Source organism: Sabethes cyaneus, chromosome 2 (assembly GCF_943734655.1).
Source record: "Sabethes cyaneus chromosome 2, idSabCyanKW18_F2, whole genome shotgun sequence".
NCBI classification, from domain to species: Eukaryota; Metazoa; Arthropoda; class Insecta; order Diptera; family Culicidae; genus Sabethes; species Sabethes cyaneus.
In genome coordinates this window covers 92958103-92981727 of record NC_071354.1, presented here as the reverse complement: position 1 = coordinate 92981727, position 23625 = coordinate 92958103, and the positions used below count along the sequence as shown (strand labels likewise).

At 38.8% G+C, this 23625-nt stretch overlaps 2 protein-coding genes across 2 annotated transcripts; one reads left to right on the top strand and one right to left on the bottom strand.

Annotated features, from left to right (window-relative positions):
* The first annotated feature begins 1025 nt into the window (after positions 1-1025).
* Positions 1026-11316, top strand: LOC128735694 (carboxylic ester hydrolase-like). Its single transcript, XM_053830178.1, has 4 exons — positions 1026-1214; positions 1462-1710; positions 1776-2782; positions 11082-11316. The coding sequence occupies exons 1-4, from the start codon at positions 1026-1028 to the stop codon at positions 11314-11316; spliced, it is 1680 nt and encodes a 559-aa protein (XP_053686153.1).
* A 7734-nt stretch (positions 11317-19050) lies between these two features.
* On the bottom strand, positions 19051-23143 carry LOC128734677 (uncharacterized). The gene is made up of 3 exons (XM_053828975.1): positions 22508-23143; positions 22054-22444; positions 19051-20039 (listed from the first exon to the last, which is right to left on the bottom strand). The coding sequence occupies exons 1-3, from the start codon at positions 23010-23012 to the stop codon at positions 19184-19186; spliced, it is 1752 nt and encodes a 583-aa protein (XP_053684950.1). The 5' UTR covers positions 23013-23143; the 3' UTR covers positions 19051-19183.
* Between the last annotated feature and the right edge of the window lie 482 nt (positions 23144-23625).

The following is a 23625-nucleotide window of genomic DNA, read 5'->3' as shown; positions in this document are numbered from 1 at the left end:
TTCGGAAAAATCATATATCTTTACAATATTTAAAAGTCTTTTGAAGATAGTTTTTGACAAAAACCAAAATTAAAAAATTTAATTTGCATAAACACCTTTTCCGCACCCCATATTTCTCATTTATACTTGTTGTATTAAAAAGAGTATTAAATATAGCTTACTTCTGGCTTCAGGAAAGTTGTTTATAATGAGTTTTAGAAAAATCAAATTCATAATAAGAAGCATGGAGGTCCCTGGTTATCCCAAATTTATTTCGAAAGTTAAAACAAAAAATGTATTTCTGAATTTTTGACAAATTATGTGAAAATATTTGATTTCCCGAACAAATATTTGAAACGGGGGCTTGACCGGAATCGAAATAGATCCCCGGCCTAAAACGCTTGGTCAATTTGTATTCTATTTATTGAAATTCTCACAATTGATCAGAATTTTACTTCAAAAACTGGAGTGATGTAATAAATAATATAAACTAGGCAACACTAAGACTAATGTGTGTTTTTCATCTACTCGATTCAACCCTGTTGAATCAAAAGTGGAACCAGACAAAGCATCACTGAATCCAACGAAATTGGTCCCACAGAGACTTCAGTTGGTGAAGGCTTCAGTACTATTTAAGTGCACTGTATCGTGTATATCCACCAGCAGATTGTGATAAGAAATCCTTTGCTTCGGACATAATGCCTACAATGTGTAACTCTTGTTTTGTTTAAATAAAATAAAAGTAATAATAAACGTACGATAGAAAGTATTTTATCAATCAATCACAATATGGATATTGATAAAAGGCAATACATAGTTTCGAAATGCAATTAGCAAAACGCACTTATTGCAGGTCAGGTTTGCACCACGCCCCACAGAGTTCAGTGCAAAATAAATATGGATGAGCTACCTTCCTTAGTGATTGCAAATACTGCAGCGATTCCCCGGCAGTGCAATATAAAATGATTTGTGATACGGACGTTACCTTTTAACGGAACAGTTAAAGTGGATCGGAAAATGTGAGATACATCCATACCAACGAAAATATGTTGACGAAATTGGCACTTTGGCTAGTGTTACTGACCTTTCCAGTATCAAAAACGCACAAATGTGTGGTAAAGTACGAAAGTGGAGTAGGTGTAGGAGTACTTAAGGAAACGTTCACAAAGCGACTGTACTGTGCATACCTTGGAATACCCTATGCGCAGCCCCCGATAGGAGAGCTACGATTTGAGGTACATACATTTTGTGCTGAAATGCTAATCATGATTCGCTGTACAGAAAATAAGCTTGACATCATTATTCCATATTAAAGTGCTAAGAAGTGAAACTGAACAAATTTATTAAGTAGACATACTTTCTACCAGCTGCGATTATTAAACTTGCTCGTTCATTAATGCAAATTACCTGACTATTCAATGGTGTATAGTTTTATAAACGATAAAAAAATATCTTTAATATATATTCAATTGCAACTTTCAGGACCCAGTTGCTTTCCACTTCAATGGATCTGCTGTGTTTGATAAACTTTCGAGCATCTGTACACAGATGCCCGAGGATGACACGATTGGAGATGAAGACTGCCTGTATCTAAATGTGTACACCCCCCGTGTCCGAACGAGCACACGCCCAAGGCCTTTGATGCCAGTGCTGGTGTGGATCCATGGAGGAAGCTTCGTAGAAGGTTCTTCCGAAACAGATATTTTCGGCTCAGAACCGATTCTCGACAAGGTATGACCAGCAATGGTGAAGATAATACCTCGAACCACCGAAAATTTCCGTTCGCTATTTTCCAGGACATCATCGTGGTCACATTCAATTATCGCCTGGCTTCGCTAGGATTTATGGGAATTGTTGATTTGGAAATCAAACCCAATCTGGGACTGAAAGACCAAACAGAAGCCTTGCGATGGTCGAAACGAAACATCAGAAGCTTTGGTGGAGATGCTAATCGAATTACTTTGGTGGGTTGGAGTGCGGGTGCAGCAGCCGCCACATATCATATGTACACGGACGCTTCGAAAGGATTGTTCCAACGTGTGATAGCCATGAGCGGCGTTATGACACAACCGTGGGCCTATAATTTCAACACGCAGTGGTGTAGTAACGAATACCTCAAGCAAATTGATGCGACCACTATAGAGGAACTGAAATCGCGAACTGCTAAATCAATGATCCCTTTCAACGGGCCGAGTTTTTACTATAGCGCTATAAATTATTTGTGTTACATGCCCAGTGAGGACTTAATTTACGTACCACAGAATCCTTACGATATGGTTCGACTGATGCCACCTGTCAGTGACGTTCCGTTTATGATTGGAATGACGAATGTAGAGCATCGAAATCTGTTATCCCGGCGTGGCTTCTACATGACTCAATCTAATTATCCGAATGGCAATGACACTATCTACGAACGCATCAAAGATTTTCTAGAGTATACCCGTTCAAACCGATCTATTGGAGTTTTCTACCGTAAACTAACAGCAGTTGCTGACTTCACGTTTGGCATACAATATTTCATCAACCACGCTGTGACACTGTTCAAATCACCTATCTACCGTTACCAGTTCTCATTCGACGGTCCATTTGGTTATCCAAAGAATGTGTTATATGAAAATCAAATTCGACACCCAATAGACGGGGCCATGCACGGTGACGATCTCGGTTATCTGTTCACTCCATACAATTACAAAGAAATCCTTAACGAGAGCCGGTCATGCAACGGATCCAATCGACTGGCTGCCAAAGCACTGAACGTGCAACGTCGCATGGTGCGTCTATTCACAAACTTTGTCAAATCCAGGTAGGTAATTGCCTCCATTAATCATTCAACCGGTCACATTTCGCCCAGCTTTTTCGAATTCTAGCCAGCTTTATTCCCTGCAAGCCCACCGGCCGTGCTATTCATCTGCATATTGATTGAATTTGCTTAAGAGTTTTTTCTCCGTCTGCTCTATCTTCTAATAATGCAACTCAACAGTAATCAATCACACACAATCCAATCAACAATTCAGGTTTACTAGTGCAGTGCATTATGCTTCGTATCATAACAATGTGATACTTCCCTATACAGATAAACATATTTTGATAAAAATTCGTATAAACATTACTTAAATTACCTAAGAGCTAAAGGATCAGATTTATTGTGAAATTAACTGTTGAATGCTTATTTTCTGACGAATAGGTAATATTTCATAAATTTGCCATGAAACAACTAACAAATGGCCCGGTTCTGTAAAGAAGAAGAATAGGGCTTTCAAATGAAGAAAAAAGATTTTGGCGGCCATCTTGGATTTGGTCGCCATATTGGATTTTATCAAAAAATGGCCGTTTTCACCATGAGCCCCCCAACCGATTTTCATTTGAAAACCACCATTGGAAAGCTGAGAAAAAATGCTATGAGAAACATTCATAAAGTTAGACTTGCAATGGCAATAACTAAATAAAACAACTAGTTTTTGTAGCAAGGTTCACAATTTTCATATAATTATTGTGATATTTTCAAAATTTGCTATAAAACAAACTACAAACGACACGGTTTTGTAAAAAGGAGAGATAGGGCTTATAAACGAAGTGAAAAAAATCGGCAGCCATCATGGATTTGACCGCCATGTTGGATTTTGTCAATAAATCGCCGTTTTCGTCATGATTGCCTCAATTGATTTTAAATTTAAGACCACCATCGGAAAGCTGAGAAAAAATTCTATAAGGAACATTCATCAAATTACATGTGTAGTGGCATTAAATAAACGAAACAATTAATTATCTGTATCAAGGTTTACAACGCTCATATAATGATATATCTTGCTACAGAAAATTAATTGTTAACTTTATGAATATTTTTTATAACATTTTTCCTCAGCTTTCCGATAGTGGTCTTAAAATGAAAATCGGTTGGGGGCTCATTATGAAAATGGCCCTTTTTTGATAAAATCCAATATGGCGACCAAATCCAAGATGGCCGCCAAAAAAATTTTTTACTCCATTTGAAAGCCCTGTTCTTCTTCTTTACAAAACCGGGCCATTTGTTAGTTGTTTCGTGGCAAATTTATGAAATATCACATGATATAGATCTCAAGGTTCAACTTTTTTTTTAAATTGTTAGGCCCCTTGGCGAACGAGTGGTCTACTATTTCGAAGTATCAAAAGTGCAATTCTTATCTTTTAACCATTTTCAACCAATTAAACGCAAAAGTTACAATATTTGAAGACCTCGTGTCAGTAGTGGCCCCGTTTCAGCGAGAATTACTCAACACTGTCATTACAACTTACAGGGATGGTGGAGTTCCTAAGCTTCATCGTTTTGTAGAAACTCAGTGTCACTCCTCTGCGCTGACGAGCATGTGTTCCTCTAGTTTTTCTATACCTTTCTCTGTGTTCAGACCTGATAGACGCAGTAAGCATGCGACTCCTGGCTTGATTCTTCTCACATGTCACTCTCTGACACATGACATCAAACCAGTTGTTACGCTATCTTACGTATCTTCCACCCGTCGTGCCTACCATCTCCCTCACAGTTGTTTCAATGGTAGCATGGAGATTCCTCCATAGCCCAATTATAACGTGTTCCCTTTCTTCATACTGTTCTGCGATTCGTTGATCAAGCGTCCCGTCATATACCGCTACCACGCCATCTGCTATCAACCGCTCAACATTGAAACGCTGCGTTCTCTCAGTGCGAGCCTTCGCTGTATTCGACAACTTTGTGCGATTTTTACATACGACGAGATAGTGGACAGAAAAGAGAGTTGGTTCCCAAAAAGACCATTCATCGATGACAACCGAAAAGTGTCGACCGGCAATCAAGACATAATCAATCAGAGAGCTAGAGTCTTTATTTGGATGCCTCCAGGTATGTTTCCGAATATTCAAACGGGGAAAATAGGTGCCACAAATGGCCATTCCTTTGACCGCAGTGAAACATATGAGCCTTAGCCCGTTTTCCTGGTCCTTCGCACCTGTCATTAAGGTCGTTCTTAACATTATCGGATTTATCATTTGTCGGTGCGTAAACATTGATTAGGCTGTAATTGAAGAATTTTCCCGTAATTCTCAACACACATCTACGGTCATCTACAGACCTCTGCCAGATAACTCGTAGATTTTGCTTTTCCAACACTACGTAACCAACTCCATGTTTCGCCTTTCTACTGCAAGTGTAGTAGATGTGGTACTTGAAAGAAGTGCCTGCAATAGGGTCTACTGCGCGAAACTCCCTTTCTCCGGAATTTGGCCACCGAACTTCCTGAATAGCAGCGATCTCCACTCCGTATCTATGTAGCTGTCAAGTAAGCAAGCAAGCTCGTGCCGGTTCATGGAGGATTCCGCCAAGTTTCCAATCGTTCTCTATTAATCGTTTCCCTGTTCTTTACCGTGCCCTATACCGATTAATCCGTTCCGTAAATCCATTCTCGTTGTTCGTGATAAATGAGAGCCTTGGTATACTATCCTACGGGGCCTGCAATACCTACATCCTGCTGATGGTTTTGACATCTTAGATATAGCTTGCGGGATACAGCATTTCATATTCAACCGTTCGCTTCGAGACAGACGCTGTTTGAGCGGCCCTTAGGAACAGGCGCTCAAGTTCACACCTCCCAGCTAAGCTGCTTCAAAAGGTACATGAAACCTTTCCAGGTATGGCCATCAATCGTCATCGTTTGACTAAAATCTCGAGAAAGTCAGAGCTATATTCTACGCTCCTTCCAGGTAACTCTCGCCATTTCATACCGAAATCATGACGACGCCAAGGCAAAAAACTTGTCGATGACTTTTTGTAGCAAGTGACAGTCTGTGGGAGTACAGATAGTCTTGGTAGATTTCGAGGTCATCAGTATATAAGAGTTTGCTTTCGGTAACACCTGTCAGCTGGTTTGACTTCCATTTTATTAAGGTTTATGGCCTCTTATTCAATTATGATGTTATGCAACACCAACAGAATACGAGTCGAAACTCACCTATAGCTAGCTATAAAACCATAATAAACCTGTTAACAAAGCAAATTTATTATTGTCCATACTTGTATTACCACGATAAACTAGTTGACTGCACCACGTCCCTTATAAACTCACCATACTACGGCGTAGCAATACAATATGGCGCACCAATGATTGTATTACCAATGATTGAGCTATTAAAACGGGAACACACTTACCAATCAGATTTATTGCTGCTACTATGAAAAATATTAAAGTTCAACATTGAAATATTTTTTTATGTGAGGCCATATTGCCATATTCTAGTATTTTTAGTCTGCAAACAAAAATTCATCAAAGCAAAGTGAGTGATTCCAAGGAGTTTCGCAAATCGATTCATCGATTAATTTGTCATTTTTAATTTAGCTGAAACTTTGCAGAGCTGTTATGTTTAATAAAAGATGTCATTTTAACATATTAGTTATTTTTTTTAAGATCTCGACTACTTTTTCAAAAGGGCCTAACCAAAAATGGTGCTGTGCTAGTGTGAGTTGCAGAAATAAAATGATAGTGCTACTAAAATGCTTTGCTAGAAATTGAGATTGACTAACTGAATATATTTATTTTGTTAAAATAAGCATTTTTCGAATATTACAAAATTTTGATAGCTCGTTGACTTTATCCACCTGTCATATCAATATGCACGATAAAATTTAATGCGCCTATGCCGCAAACCAACGTAGACTGCTGAAAATTTATCAATTATTCTATGGGGTATTTTTTTATGGTCGCAATAAACCAAATCGATCAGGATGATCTAACAGTAAAACTTTATCTTTTCTGCTTACGGATGTATTTTCAAACTAACAAAGCCGACGGACTGATTTAGCTTTTTACCAGAGCCAGCTGTATGCTTTTTAGCTTTATAGCAAAAAGCTTCATTAAATTATGGCGGTAGCTGTCAAGCAGCGAAAAGCATAATCGGTTTTATTGCTGTTAGACTACTTAGGCTTATAACCTGATTCTTAACCCTCCGTTTCTCGCGCTGTAGGATTTTGTACAACGCCTGTGAACCGTTAACTTTATCTTGGTATATCTCGGGATTCTAGCAATAAAGAAAATTACTGTTTTTAGCAAAGTTGATCCGCAGACCAAGATCTTTCAAACGGTGGAAAAAGTTTCATAAGTTTTTCATCAAGTGGTATTAGTATTCGAGTGAATTCGGTTCGGTTTTAGCATGCCTAGAAATCGAAGTTGACGCGAGTAACGAAAGGTTAAAAAGGTTATAAAAACCTTCTGAGGAGTGGGCCCCTTGATCGCAGGGCAGTTTTAAACCGATCATCAAAAAGATCTTATAGAGCTCACAGTTTTATAAGCGGTTTCCTGAAATTGGTCATGAAAACCTCCAGAGGAATGTAATAAAACTTAAAATTGCTACTTGAGAGGCGTTATTAAGGAATATAATAAATAACAATTGTCCTAGGCAAGGCTGGCACGAATACCGTGAACGTACCATATTCTGCGCAGTTAAGACATTTTTATGATTCTTCCGCTATTCTAAGTATTCTAGATTTAAATTAACAACGTGGATAGCCTCAACGTGTAGTGCTACTGTCTATAATATCTGGCGAAAAATATGGGAATTATAAGTCAACCAACAATTGAGTATATTTTTCGGTTTGTAAACTTATTCGCGGTGCCTAATTCTGCGCACTTTCTTATCCATGTTCCTAATTCTGCGCATGTTTGCTCCTAATTCTGCGCACCCAAAAAGTGAAAATAAATACTCCTGCCATGCTGTTTATATCTTTATACGATGAAAGCATACCAAAAAATCCGACATTAGCCATTACCATAATTAAATCCATGATCCGGCATTTTTGTGCTGTCCGGGTGGCAAAGGAATATTGTTATCATTTTGATTGCCTCATTTTACATATTTTATTCTCGATAACGTGAAGGGCGAATTGATTCGGGTTTTCTGCATACTGAACATTACACTGTAAACTAATACTAAAAATTGTGTTTTCATGTAGAAACCACTTCCCCACTCTCTGACAGCCCCATGAGGTTGGACATTAAAAAAAATAGAAGTTTCATGAATTGACGCTCGTAGGTTCGGACCCCAAGCCACAGCACAGGATGCCAATCAATGCAAGTTAAAGATTCTACTTGAATTTTCATGCCTCTATACCACAGCCATTTGGGTGAGGTTGCGTATTCTTTCGCGATTTCTTCGTAGTATCCATTACTGCGCAGAATTTGGAACATGAATAAAAAATCTGTGCCTAAATCTGCGCATTATTGCATCGCATTTTTCTAAGGAAAGCAATGCATGCAATCACTCTTTTTGTCTAAAACATGACTAAAACTAATTGTTTTTTCTAATTATGCTGGGTAATTTGATCATTGCAAAGAATTTAGATCATAAATTTGTTAATTTTCTAGAAGGACAATCTTAGCGTTGGTGCTAACAACGATGTTTTCTGTCATATAAAATACCTTCAGTTTCACGTTGAATTATTTTGCTCTCAAATATTATGGCCCGTTTGTGAATAATGGCGTAATATTCAACAGATATTTATAAAAAAAATAACGCAATGATCATAGTTATGCACAATGTTAAAAAATACTTATATAAAGAAAAATGCGCAGAATTAGGAGCTGCGCAGAATTAGGAGCGGTCACGGTACTTTGACTCAATTCACATTCATTTGACAGTACCGTCTCAGCCAAGCAAAATTTGACAAAGTTTTATATGGAACATTTGTAGAATTAGTTATTATCTACAATTTTGCTGAATAAAGTTTTGCTGTATCTTTTGTAGTTACGGCGCTACAATGCTAGTCACTCGTTAATGACTAAATGAACGTTCACTTAGTCACTAAAGAGGCACTAGCATTGTAGCACCGTAAATACAAAAGATACAGCAATACTTTATTCAGAAAAGTTGTAGATAATAACTAGTTCTACAATCGTCCCATATATAACTTTTTCAAATTCTGCATGACTGAAACGGTACTGTCAAATGAATGTGAATTGAGTCAAAGTGATTGTGCCATCCCTGGTCCTAAGTTTCTGTCTTGTGGGACGCCTTAGGGATTATGTCAACGATTACTTAAATACGACTCAAACCAGTAGACAAGGTTTGATGACACACCCAGACGAACGAGTTTGGCAAGCTGAATCTGACGGTTGACTCCATGAAAGGCCGCTGTGTATCGCGTCGACTTGAAGTCTCTGATCCATAAAAATAAGGCACAGTGATGAGAACTGGACTAGATTGGTAACAGTAGATCTTCCAGAGAAAAATCCATGTTTGGCAAACAGCTTGCAAATTCCATGGGTTTAGTTCGAAGAATCAGTATCCAAAAGCATGGTTGACGGCAGACCGCGTTCTTGCCATTTTACATTGAAAAACGACGAAAAACGTTTGGGATGGTCTTTAGCGCATCTTCAGTTCACAGTATACACCGGTCTGTCGAACTTTCGATTATACGGTTTGTACTACGATGTATGAATTCAAACACAAAAAATATATTATTTCTCAGCGCGGGTTTTCGGAGAAAGGCTCCCCTCCATTCCGAAAATTTTCATTACTTTCCCCTACCGTGCCTCTATCAATTGTAGAACCATCGTTTCAAAAAAATATTAATATTAGTGCCTGACCGCATTTCAAGGTCAAAGACTAAAAACACGAGTTTGGTCAATTTCATAGGAACAGAGCCTTTCTCTGAAAACCCGCGTTGAGAAACGCGGCTAACATGCTGACGGACGAACAGCGTCACGTCACCTGGCAAGTCATAAGGGCCTGCATAGTGTCGTCGTCCTGAAAGTAAAAACGGTGGTTTCTACAGTAGAAGGAGGAAGTGGCACAATTTGTGTGTCTAAAAATAACCTAAACCAGATACGTCGCTACATTAATAAAGGGGGTTGCGTAGTCTCCTTTTGTCCAGCGCCTCTATGGTTCAAAGGTACACGGGTACCAGCGAGCCAGACGCCCTGGGGGGTGTTGTGGGTTCAAATCCGGTTATAATCTGTGATTATAGCTTGGTTCGACCCATGCACCTTCCAGAATTGGACAAAAGGTAGGAGTCATAAAGACAACTTGTTAAGTGTAGCTACCTATTACCACCCCCTCCTTTCCACTCTTTCCCCTCCATTCCAAAAAATTTTCATTACTTTCCCCTGCCGTCCCTCCATCAATTGTAGAACCATCGTATCAAAACAAATATTAATACTAATGCCTGACCGCATTTCAAGGTCAAAGACTAAAAACACGGGTTTGGTCAATTGTTATATGTTAATGAATTGTAATATTTGCTTATCTGATACGACAACCATTTTTACGTTACCGCTTTTTATGAGATTTATTTTGAATAAAAGAAACAGTAAATTTGTTTAAAAATAAAAATCATTAAATGATACTTTTTAACAAGACGTAAAATTAAATCTTATAACTGCATAATTAAGTTTATTTCTAGTAAATATGTGCAGTATCCTTTTATTTTTCATAAGACAGTAAAACAGAATCATATGAAATCTCCTAACAATAAATTATCATCACATTATTCAGAATCGTCACTCTAATACTGCTACTCCGGGTTTGCTATCAATGGTTTTCGATTTATCATCGCAGATAATAGTGATAGGGTAATCGAGAGAAAATCTCAGTCATGTCCTTTATCCACACAATGGCACCCATTTCGACAATTGCCGAGCTTTTACAACCAATTTCATGATTATTCAAAAAAAATCCAATTGACAAAATACACCACCAGCCAGCTCTCGAGGAAGGCGTCTTATTTTCCGGTCCCCATTTGCCGGCGCTTTGGAAAAGGCACTTCTATTACGAACCATTACACAAAATCGTCGTTTGTTCAACATTTTTGTCTGCTTTTTCACTCGGACTTTTTTCCCACACGGATCCCTAAAATGACAAACGTTCATGCTACTTCCGCTTCCGCAGTCAAGGAAAGGGAAGAGCACATAATACATCAATAATATTCACATTCATAAAGCCATGTATCGAGGTGAAACGAACGGGAAGCCACACCGAGCTCCAAACCGGAGAGTGTTATTTATTGAATGCAAAATATTTTATCGTCCTCATTTGATTCAAGCTGGGCAAGATTTGAATGTGTGACGGGCTTTTATGTGATTTTTCTATTCGATTTTTTTTTGCAGCAATCCAACACCGAACAATGGCAGAATCAATCGCACAATATGGCCTCCCTATAACGACCGGAATCCACAGCTGGCCGGGCAATATCTCAACATCGGTCAAAAACTACAGATGAGACCAGATAGGACTAACGAGAATTATTACTATAGACTGTGGTGGACAATATTCGAATGTCTATATTATTACAGGTGCGATTTTTTGGAGTCGCCGGAGCTACGAAAAGCTAATAACGAATAGGATAATAAAGGCGATATGAAAGACCAGATTTATTTTTTTATTATATTCATTTGAAGAATGCCACGTGGAGCAGCACAAATTGCTAAATGATTGGTTGCATGCCGACAGGCAGCAGGTATAGAACATGTGACGCAAACATCCGTTCTGATTGAGGGATTATATGAAGGCCCAAAAATTATTTTCAAGACCTTTTATAGAAGTTTGTATACATATTACGCTAAATTTTAAATATATATTAATATTATACCATTTGATAGAAATAATTATCTTAGAAGCTGTTATAGCTTCCAGGGACCACTTAACAAAACCTGCACTGCCCATAAATGCATAACAGTCCCATCTGACTTTTCACCTCTTTAAATTAACTGTTCTTTCAATATTTCAAACAAAAAAGTTATGTTTGTTCCCAAGATGTTGAAAAAAATATCAAACTAAGTCAGTCCCATATTACAAATAAACGCATAACAGTCACAGTAGTAAAAATATATCAATAAGCATCTGTTTTTGGGAAATGCTTGGACCGATTCACCTGTAGCAACTTCCAAACGGAAGATTTTATGGCCTAGACAAACACTATTGAGGAGAATTTGGATCGGATGTACGATTCTGAAGTTACAGTGGGAACAAGTTCCGGAATATATGGGACTTGAACATGAGCACCTTGAATCACAACAAACCCATCATGTGACATCTATAAATACACGGATTTGCAAATCTAGACTATTGGTAGTCGTATAAAGTGTTCAAGACGCCATTGGCCACATCTAAACATGTCCGTGAATGTTCCGGGTTCCTCTACGGCGATCTGCAGTTCCAAGTCCCGAGTCTCCATTCGTCGTCCTTATTCCGTCGACTAGGTCGATGCCGAATATTTCGCTCCGTATATGCTTGAATGTTGTTAGTTTGTTTATTTTAGATGTGTAGCCGTACTGGGGCAACACTACCGAGTCTCGTGATGGGGCTGCCATCTTATAGTGCCGAGACTCACTATACCTCCTTCCCGGTTAGTATACGACCTTAGTTTCCACCGGGGTTGGTTACCCGATCTCCGCTAAGGTTGCTCGTATTCCGGCTGGTACCACGAGGAGGTCGGGATCGGAGTTGCTGGATGAGAGGCTATCGACCACTATGGGGTATATATTCCGCATTATCCAGCCGTTTACCAATCTGCATATGCTGTGAATTTTTCATCACTGACAGGTAAAAAAGAAATGATGAGAATTAAATAAAAAAATGTCTATGAAATACGTTTTCTTCGAGTTCCTAATATTTTTGCCAGTTTGCATGTAAAGTTTGCTTGCTTTGTCATAACAAAAGTATTAGAGAATGACTTCACTCAAGGCACAATACAGTACCCACGTAGTGTATCTTAGGTTTCTAGTTTCCTGCTGGTAATGCTAAATCGAAAAAGAGTTTCCTAGCAAATTTCCTAGCAACTACCCATGTGCTTTCCAAAAAAAATGAAGCTCCGCTAGTTCAATATCGTAGCGCTCTGTAGGAAGCATGTTGAAAAAGCAAGATGAATCGCATGAATAGGGATGGTTACGATTTTCATAGAGTAACCATACGGTACATACGAACTTGGCGAAACCTTGATCGCGAGGTAAGATGCAGAAGCGGATGTAGTCGATGATGATTGTAGTCTCCCCGTAGCCCCAAGTGTTCTGATTGAGAATTATTGGTCGTTTCCTCAACACCGGCATAATCAATGGACATAACCCCTTGGAAGTGCCCATGATGAAAAAAAACTAATTGAACGAACGAAACCCTCACCATCCCGGTAGTTCTTTATGAACGTGGAGCTGTGATGCTGCTTACACGCCCTTCCCGTAATCGAGCTGCGGTGCTGCGTACGATATTTGCGGGGTACAAGCTGAAAGCAGAGGCGTGTGATTTGTAACCGATCGTTACAGTAAATTAAATGTTTTACCTTTGTTATAGTATATAACAAAGGCTATGAAATTGGTAGTAAAACACGAAATTGATCCGAGGCCCGAAGGGCCGAATCACGTATACCAATCGATAGAGCTCGACGAACTAAGCAATGTGTCTTTGTATGTATGTTGCCTTTCTACTATATAAATATATAGTATAAAGGTATAGAAATCACTTGGAAAACCGGAAATGGAAAGAAGGTCCTGCGGGCCGAATGTTATATACCATTCGACTCAGTTTCGAAAACTGAGCATTTTCTCTGTGTGTGTATGTATGTGTGTGTGTGTGTGTGTGTGTATGTGTGTGTGTGTGTGTGTGTGTGTGTGTGTGTGTGTGTGTGTGTGTGTGTGTGTGTGTGTGTGTGTGTGTGTGTGTGTGTGTGTGTGTGTGTGTGTGTGTGTGTGTGTGTGTGTGTATGTGTGTGTGTGTGTGTATGTGACGCTTTTAATCTCACTCACTTTTCTCGGAGATGGCTGGACCGATTTTAATGTTCTTAGTGTCAAATGAAAGGTCTAGGTGTCCCATTGGTCGCTATTGAATTTCATACTGATCGGACTTTTAGTTCAAAAGTTATGTATAAAAATACGAAAAATATGGGACTTCATTATCTCATAGGTCTCTTAACCGATTTGATTGATTGCATATGAAAGAGGAGCCTTGCAAACCCTTAACTTCCAAATTTCATGACGATTGGACTTGTAGTTTGAAAGTTACATAAAGAAATGTGAAAAAATAGTATTTAAAACATATTTATGTAACATATAAGCATTAATTTAATGAAAAACATCACACATTTTATGAATATTTGAAAATTACTGCTGAAATCTATCAAACGAAACCGAGTTATTTGAAATCGGACGCTTCATTCAAAAGTTATTCAAACTTTAACACTTAAGCACCGTATATTAAACCGTTAAAACGTGTGAAATCAAAACATATCAATCAAATGTTGATTGTATTCAATGTATGAGATGTGTGTGATGTATGTGTGTATGTATGTATGTATGTATGTATGTATGTATGTATGTATGTATGTATGTATGTATGTGTGTATGTATGTATGTATGTATGTGATGACAATTTGCAATTTTAAAATTTGCAATGAAATTCAAGAAAAGTGAGAAACATGTCAATTGTCTGAAGTTTTTGAAGCCTCTTAGTGGAATACGAACTCTGAAATTAAAGAAAAGAAAAAACTTTTACCGACTAAATTCCACTATTTAATATTTATTCGCGACAGATACGTATACGCTTTGAAATAAGACACTGATGAAGCCTGCACGTCGTAGGTGAACTACGTATCTGTTGCAAATAAATATTAAATAGTGGGATTCAATCGAAAAGTTTTTTCTTTTCTTCGATTTTAGATTTCAATTGTCTCTTTCTTCACTTGCTGTTACTCACAATTGTACAAGAAAAGCAAAAAGCGAAGAAAAGCAGTTTATTTAAGCATGTAGGTATAGTGGTGTATAGAATAGAAAATACTAGTGAGTTGATTTTTCCAAATAAATTTGTACAAATTCCAAACAAATTCTGCGCATCAATAGATGCTCTTTTCAATCAATAGCTACGTATTCTCGATCGTATTTCCCATTCTCAAGCATGTTTATGGCGCAGCTTTGGCACTATTTTTCAACCTCATCTTGTTTTCCTAACCCTCTAACATTGTAAAAACGATGCGATCAAGCTAATGACTATCTTTTCATGAAAGTACATTCAAAAGAAGCTTAAGTTTTGATTTTCATGCAAAAATAATTATCTGAAGGAGCGCTAGCTAAGAAATAGTTCCATTTCTCGTTTTCATATCTAATGCTCTATTCAGTATTTTTTTCTAATTCAGATATATTGCAAAATTGAAGCCAAGCAAACCAATAGTAAAATTTTGAGATCAATCATTTTGTTGTAGATATCCTTTTTCTTCAAAAGCGAAATATAATAATAATTTTTCTGAACTCTTGTTTTTCAAAGATGCTAACTTTTGAATGCATGGTATTAATATCAAAATATCAAAAAATCTGCTATGAACAAATACTTCATATTGTCAATTCAAAACAAGTTTCGTATGTGGCTATGAAGCCCGAAAGTTACGGCCGTCTGTAGACCCGTTAGAGGGTTAATTTCTAATTTTCTATACATATTCATTCAAGTCTGTAAAAATTATCTTTTGTGTTTACATTATTTTTCTATAAATATTATAAAACTAAATAAGGTGTTCATCAAGTAACATAAATGACGCTTACATGTATTTACGCACCCAAGGAAAGACCCAAGGATTTTAAGGAATACGGAACGGATATTTAAAAATATAGTCTAATATAACATCTATTCATCTACAATTAAGTTCCTGAGAAATTAAATAATGATTATTGTGGCAGTAGAAAGGCTAGGTCACGCCGCTAGGTGGATTAATTCGGGTTTTTTTGACGTGAGGAAACGCTCAATGCCAGGCACACTAATGATATATTGCTACATCACGTGGCACAGTGTGGGACTCTAACCCACTAAAAACCTCACGGGCGTCTGACCTTAACCCCCCCGGAACTACCGTTAAGTATTACTTCGGGGGGAGGCTGTGTCTGTACACCCCGATCCGGAGATGACCGTCATAACGTCCACTTCTTCACATTCACCTTCGCAGGGTTCTGCCATTCTTGTTGCTACTACATTCTCCTTCACCGTCCACTTTCCTTGCACCTGTCGAGACGTGTACCGATTCAAAGATGGCGACCGTCATGACTTCCATCTCCTCACGGCCACCCTCGCAGGGTTTCTTGTTAGGCTCAGCACTGCTCCGTCGAGCTCGCCACTGCACTTCCACTTCACCTGTCAAGAAGCGAACCGATCCAGGGATAGCGACCAACATAACAACCATCCTCTCACGGCCGCCCTCGTAGTGTGTGTGTGTGTGTGTGTGTGTGTGTGTGTGTGTGTGTGTGTGTGTGTGTGTGTGTGTGTGTGTGTGTGTGTGTGTGTGTGTGTGTGTGTGTGTGTGTGTGTGTGTGTGTGTGTGTGTGTGTGTGTGTGTGTGTGTGTGTGTGTGTGTGTGTGTGTGTGTGTGTGTGTGTGTGTGTGTGTGTGTGTGTGTGTGTGTGTGTGTGTGTGTGTGTGTGTGTGTGTGTGTGTGTGTGTGTGTGTGTGTGTGTGTGTGTGTGTGTGTGTGTGTGTGTGTGTGTGTGTGTGTGTGTGTGTGTGTGTGTGTGTGTGTGTGTGTGTGTGTGTGTGTGTGTGTGTGTGTGTGCAGCTCATTTTTTATCGCCTGTTTTTCGGATACTCTCATTTCAAAGGTATTATTGCCTAGTATATCACTATTGAATTGTTTCGTGGTCCGATGTTTCGTTTAAAAGTTATAAGCAAAAATGTGAAAACTACGTGACACGATTTTCTCCGGAACCACACAACCGATTTCAATTATCTTAGTACCAAATGAAAGCTCTTGCTAAATTATAAAAATTTCCAGGAAGTTTTATTGAAAACAAATAAGTAGTTTAAAAGTTATGCTTAAAAACGTGTTTTGACAAGGTAATAATTAATTATCGCCTGTTTCTCAGAGATTGCCAAGCCGATTTATGCGCTATTAGTTTCATTTAAAAGGTAATATAGTCGGATAGATCACTATTGAATGGTTTTTGATAGGACTTTTAGTTTGAAAGCTATGAGCAATTGAAGTTACACGTTAAAATTTACAATACTTTATAGCGATTTTAACCAAGATAATCTATCTAGTTTAAAGTGACCAGATTTTTTTCAGACGAATGCGGGACGGCAAGGGCAATCTACCCTAGGCTGAAAACAAGGATTTTAGGTTAAAAATAAATGCATCGAAGAGGCCAAATACATGAAAAGGTGAGACTCAAACTGACAAGTTCGCGACTCCCATGGACGGTAGCCCGGATAGGCGTTGAACTAGAAGTGGTAGTGAGTTCGCATAGTTGGGATAACTTGTGACCACGGACAACAACACTAGTCAATAGATCCAGCACCGCATGCACGCGGGAAAGCAGGCTTATTTTGCTCTTTGAAAAACGCTACGATCAAGAAGCATATGCCGCCGTACGAAGCTGACAATGTACCAAACCTTTATTAGACCAGTAGTTCTTCATGAACCTAAAACTGTGATGCTGCTCACGGAGGACATACGCACCCTTGCCGTATTTGAGGCATGTGCTGCGGACAATATTTGCTGGAGTACAAAGTGAATAGTGAAAGCGGAGAGTGGCGGATGCACATAAATCATGAATTTTGCTTAAAGATAAGGATTGCTCGTACATTTGCCGAAAGTCGATAGGCTACGATGAGCCGGACACGTCGTCTACGAGCATGCCATGCGTGGGGACATCGACAGGGGGACATACGTGCCAGATGGCTCGACCAGGTCGAAAACAGTTTGAGACTTCTCAGAGGCCTGGGAAACTGGCGACGAGAGACTCAAGATCAAATTGTATGGCGATGATTGTTTAGAACAGCACGAACCACCCCGACTTAATGCTGACGACGACAACCGACGGCAGGACATATTGAATGACTTATCAAATCAAATCAAATAATAGTTAATAAAATAACAGGGCCGCCAATTCATACGTTCATAAGTGCAGCATATTTAAGGTAGCCAGTTATTCAAATTAAAAACAAAACCCCGTTAGTTTGCTGAGAAATCGTTCAAATGAACGGGTCCATGAAAGTTATTTAGAGGCAAATTAAAACAAAATATACATACATTTTTCAGTTGAATGCACTTGTTTCAACAATAATTCATAAATAGGAAACTTCTTGAAAACCTCTTAGAACTCATCTGTAGCATTCCTCTGAGCGTTTCAACATTCAACTAGCACGATAAAAAAAATAATCAATGCGGGACACTTTCCAGGACGCTTGGTAATCCGGGACAAGCCATCCAACTCCGAGACAGTCCCGCACAATCCGGGACGTCTGGTCAGCCTAACTAAAGACATGTCAAACACACGCAACAACACCGATGGGTAAACGGGTAACGGCATCATATACAATGCGGTCGACAAAGCGCCAAAAATCCAAAGAATTAAGCTATGCGTAGTTCTCGACAATGCGCCAACGGCCATTTGAAATCAGACGAGTGAGTGCTTAACTAGTAGTCATTAACTTTTCGTCGGAAAGCAAAATTTCGGAAGCAGTTTTTCGGCCCAAAAGCGGGATTCTGTTTATAAAAAGTAAATACTGCATTCTTCTTGCTAATCTGAACACAGCGATTATATTTTCATGAACAGAATTTTTGTTTCAAGCAAAAAAAAACTGCTTTTGAAATTGGCAGAATCGATGACGACTAATTTCACCTTAAGAGGTGCAAACGTTTTAAAAGACTATATTTGCCAAAGTGAGGTGACTTTGAAAGTCCTTTTGATATAAATTCCCTAGCCGAAATAGGCATTCAGGTAAATTCAGGGAAATGATAAAACCTACAACCCGACGATATTGCTAAAAGGGTGAATTTCCTTCCCACCTGTAGGACATTTTGTATTATTTGGTATTCGTTTTATCTACATCGTTGACCGCGATTGGCAATCGCAGTCCCGGAAGCTTGAGAGCAACCGTAGGCACACGGCTCTCGCTTCGGCCTAGGTAACTTGACGTTGCCGGTGGGACACAAAAAAGTAGAATTATATTGACCAAGAAAAAGCTTCCTCACAACCACAGGCAGAGCCGCGACAACTACGATACATTGGAATAACTCGACAATGGTTTGGAGAATTCAAACAATGAAAGTAAGGCCATTGTTGTGATATATGTATGTTAATAAAGCAAAATGCTGGCATATTGTTTGGGATTCACAATTTTATTTATTTGACAGTGGCATTATATCAATGCATAAGCATATAAGAGTAGATATATTCACACAACATACACAATATTAGTTTGTCAAAATTCAAAATATTCATTACGATTCGCAAGTACGTTACACCTACTGTGCCTGCATAATACGGTCCTTTCTGAAAGGTCGTTTCTGATAGTACCCTACTTTGGTGGTAGTGGTACCAGACAGTTCCTCCATTTCCTGCTTCACTTTCAACTTATGTTTTTTGCCATACCAATGCTGAGAAAATAGCTTTTCATCGGCCAGAATGATATTGCACGATTTGCAGTAAAACTTTCCTGAAGGCATGCGATACAGTGACCAATCGTTTTGTTGCGGCGGTTTGTTCAGCGTAGACAGAATGCTTTGAATTGTACTTCCTGTTTTGTTAAGGGGAGGCAAGCGACCGATCGATTTCAATTTCTTCAAATGCTTGATGCCTTTCAAATGAGTTTCCATAACCGCTGCGGAGGTCACGGCAATCTGGCATACCTTGCAAAATACTCCACTTTCGTCAACACAATCGGCACTCTCCTTTTTGAGAATTTCAGATTGGACGGGGTCCACTACTGAAGACCCTTCGGGAACAAATTTTAACTTTTTCATGGACTTGGGGTTAGGTTGTGCCGTATACGGTGCAATCATTGTTGGTGGAGGTTGAGAGTAAACCGCAGCCCCGACAGATGTGGGATCGTATGGCGAAACCATTGCCATTGGCATGTAAGGCGAAGCGATAGCCGTCGTTGGCGTTTGTTGGTGTACTGCAGCGACCGTGACATCGACTGCACCAGCACTGCTGGGTGCTGCTAGTACATCTTCCACCAGTTCCTTTACTACAGGTGGCGGCGAAGGAGGTGGTTCCAGACGCATTCGTTTTGCATCTCTTGCGCTATAGTGATTTGTTTGATTGGCAAATGAGGCCCCGATTCCGAAACGTTCTGGGTTTGCATCCGAAGCAGTTAAACTGTGTTAAAAGTAAAGAAAAACGATTAAATTTACGTGTTGAGAGCAAAATATTGATATGATTGTGAACAGCACCTTTAGATTGCAAGAGTGAAAATGCATCTACCCGATATTCTAATACAATTAAATCGGTATCTATATATATTAGCTACTGGTAAATGTAAGTTATTAGAAAAATAGGTAGATGCAATTTGGTGGAAAGCAAGACAAGCTCTTAGATATGATGCTGGTTCAAGCCAAGATTGCATAACATCTTCTTTCAATCGAAAACTATTTTGCGTACAATATGAAAACTAGTAAACTTTTTTGTCTGTTACATTTTATATTTTACTGTGTGTATGGACTAAACCACAACCACAGAAATATAAGAAAATAATTTTCTGAATTTACAAGGTTCGCCAACTCTTGTTTTCTACAGTATGATGAATCAGCTAAAGAAGTCAGAAATTATCAAAGTCTGTTTGAAAAAGTAATATTTAAAATGATTTATTTCTAAACATTGAAGATAAACGTGTGAACTTTCATACTAGAAAATGCACTAGAAAAAAATACTGATCGTAAAAAGTTCAGCCCAACAAGATCCTCTTCGGTATGACCGGAAATAGAAATTGAAAGCATCTTCAAAAATCGTGAATGGAATTTAATTCTAATACAAGTAACAAAGTAAGTTATGTTGGATTTTCTTTAACCAAACAAATTTTGATTTATTTGGAAAATTGAATAAAAGAGATACTTCCGTACATAATAGGTAATGTACAACTCCAACGTAATTTTGAAAGTTGTTTTGTTAAAAATTTCTCGCAACAGCAAAACCAGTATCTAAGAAATTGTAAAGACAAATCATTTGTTTGTCCATCAGTGATAATGGCGTACAACAATTTCAAATATAGCATTTGAATAATAGTTTTCGATGAAATGTTATACAACCGCTAGCTACATATCAATATTGTGAACTAATCCCCAAAAATATATAATAGTAACAACTCGCTGAAGCATATCGTAACTCGAACGTTTGAATGATTATCGCTGATTGCCAAATCCGGTCGATGCTCCACCTTCAACGCTGCACCAATTGGGAGTGGCGCACACAACCCTGCAGTACCACGCTGAAAATCAGGATGGGAAATAGCATATGAGAAAAAGACGGCCTCATCTTGTTTACTAGCATGAAGCCATTACCGACCGCACCAGCCGAGATTGCGATAAAGCACGAATCTCGCTCAAATGTCGCATTTTTGTTTGCTAACATAGCTTCGATCGGGCGTTGGGTTTCCATCGACGCAAACTTCTCAGTTGATCGAAAAGCTCTCGTGAAACAAAAATCAACCAAAGACATTTCTAGGGTTCCAGCTATGGCTTCTGCAAGAGGCACACCTGGATCAAAGGGTACATTTTATTCCGCTAGCCTCTCTGATGTTACTTCGAGCTGCACCTAATGAATCAACTTACCAACTACCCGCTTCAGGAGATTCTAACGAGCAAATAAAATGTACCAACGGAGCCCAGGAGTGAACCTCTTTTCAATCATTCATCAAATGTGTATATCATAAATTCAATAAAACATCATAATATGTATAAAAAGAAGGATCAAAATGTCTTGAACAATTTCTCAATTGAACTAAACATCGTGAATCGCAAATGCCATTTTGTTCTTTAACGTCCTTTATAAAGGCGCCATTTACCATGACATATCTAGATGTGATAAATTACTTAAATTTAACAAGAATCAGAAAAACAAATAGAGGTATTACTTTGTGAAAAACTTCGCAAAATCTGCCAGTTTTTTCAAACAAACGACTGTTGGCCAGTGACCATTAAAAAGTTGGTTTCTGGCCCATGACACAATTTCTTTATGATTAAAATTTCTTTGTGATATTTTTTTGCTTTCGCTACTGTTGTATCGGCTAAAATTACGCATATCAATATTGAAAACAGGTAAATTCAAGGTATTACGTAAAACCACAATGGTAAAGTCAATATTCTAGGTAAAGAAAACACAAAGATTCGATACTCACGATCGTTTCCACTGTCCGTCCGATTTGTAGTACCCCTTTCCGGCGGGATTCTTCTTGCCGCGAACCACCATCTGATGGCGTTTGCCGGTGTAGTGTTGATTGGCGTGCTGAATCGAAGTGAGCGGCAAATCGCAAGCCTCGCAGTGCAGCGAATTCGGACCGACCGGTTCCACCGGCGGTGGTCTACGCTTTGTGCGGTGTGGCATCGGAGTCTTCGTACGTTCACACCATTCCTTCAGCCACTGTACAATCTTTTTCTCGTGCACCATCGAATGGTAGTGCACATTAGCAGATATATGCGAGTTCATTCTGCATTTGCAGAGACTGCAATTTAATGGTTCAAATAATTGTTTCAATTCCAAGGGAAACATTTCTTCGTCGTCCGGGTTAGCTATAATCGAATTACAGTAATTAGTTAAAAATCAACCTTATATGAATGATTTGACGAAATTACCGTAATAGTTGGTACTAGTATAAACTTTCGATTTATTTATAGAGGCCTCAGAGCGACGTTTAATCATTGAAGGGTGGCGATGGTGATCGTTTCCTTTGTTGTAGAAAGGGTCAACATTGACCAATGGTGTGGTGAAAACCGGGGCTGCCGTAGGCATCGCTTGGGGAGGAAAACTTGCTGCTGGATAAACCGCAGGTACTCCGTTGGGCGTTCCAACATAGCAATCTTGGTACCCTTTCTGATACTCATATTGCTCTAATTGTTTCTGGTAATTGTTGTGCGCTTCCAAATATTGATTATATGCTTGCTGCTGTTCTTCGTAAGTTGTCAAAGTTGCTTGCTTCTGCATGTACTCCTGGTAAGCAGCATATTGTTGTTGATACAAAGTATACGCATTTTGGTACGTACGCCATTGTTCCACAGCATTAGCCGCAGAAGCGGCCAATTCAGCATCTGTTTCCAAACCGGGTTTAGAAGGCTCTTTCGGAGGTTCCATTGAAGACATCGCCGTATCTTACCACACTATTCCATACTATTTGGAATAACACTTAAACAGTATATAGTAATGAAAATTATAACTGTTTAGTTTACTTTAGACGGTGTAGTTTATTAGTATTTAAAAATACAAAATCCTCCAATATAAAAAATGCGACAAAATCCATCCAGAAGCACAAAAAATTATAAACAAACTTGCAAAATGTCATTTTGACATATAGCTCCTCACATCTCTTATCTACTCTCCCAGCACCCCATAAAAAGTTAAGCGGGGTACGCTGCTGAAAAGTAATGGGTAAAAAGATAGGACAAGAAATGCTCAAGAAATCGATTTCGTTTACGATTTCTTAAGCAGTACGCACTTCATAAGAAATATTATTTCACGTTCAGATGGCGCAGTTTTACATGCAGGTGAATTAAAACGTCACTTTTCCGTACGGAATAATATCCGGCGCAATTATTACCACAAGAAAAAATGACAGGTGGTTGCTTGCATTGGAGTTGTCAAAATTTCTTCGGTAAATAGCAAGATTTTTTCTTGAGCTGTTTTCTTTTCAGCAGCGTACCCCGCTTTAAGCCTAGTATCGACCTGAAAAGAAATGGGCAAAAAGATAGGCCAAGAA

Bases quoted from the DNA above. Each gene is read 5' to 3' on its own strand.
- LOC128735694 (XM_053830178.1), top strand. From the start codon at position 1,026: ATGTTGACGAAATTGGCACTTTGGCTAGTGTTACTGACCTTTCCAGTA. The intron at 1,215-1,461 runs GTACATACATTT...TGCAACTTTCAG, and splicing joins TAGGAGAGCTACGATTTGAG to GACCCAGTTGCTTTCCACTT. The intron at 1,711-1,775 runs GTATGACCAGCA...GCTATTTTCCAG, and splicing joins CAGAACCGATTCTCGACAAG to GACATCATCGTGGTCACATT.
- LOC128734677 (XM_053828975.1), bottom strand. From the start codon at position 23,012: ATGTCTTCAATGGAACCTCCGAAAGAGCCTTCTAAACCCGGTTTGGAA. The intron at 22,445-22,507 runs GTAATTTCGTCA...ATTCGATTATAG, and splicing joins TACTAGTACCAACTATTACG to CTAACCCGGACGACGAAGAA. The intron at 20,040-22,053 runs GTGAGTATCGAA...CTTTTAACACAG, and splicing joins GACGGACAGTGGAAACGATC to TTTAACTGCTTCGGATGCAA.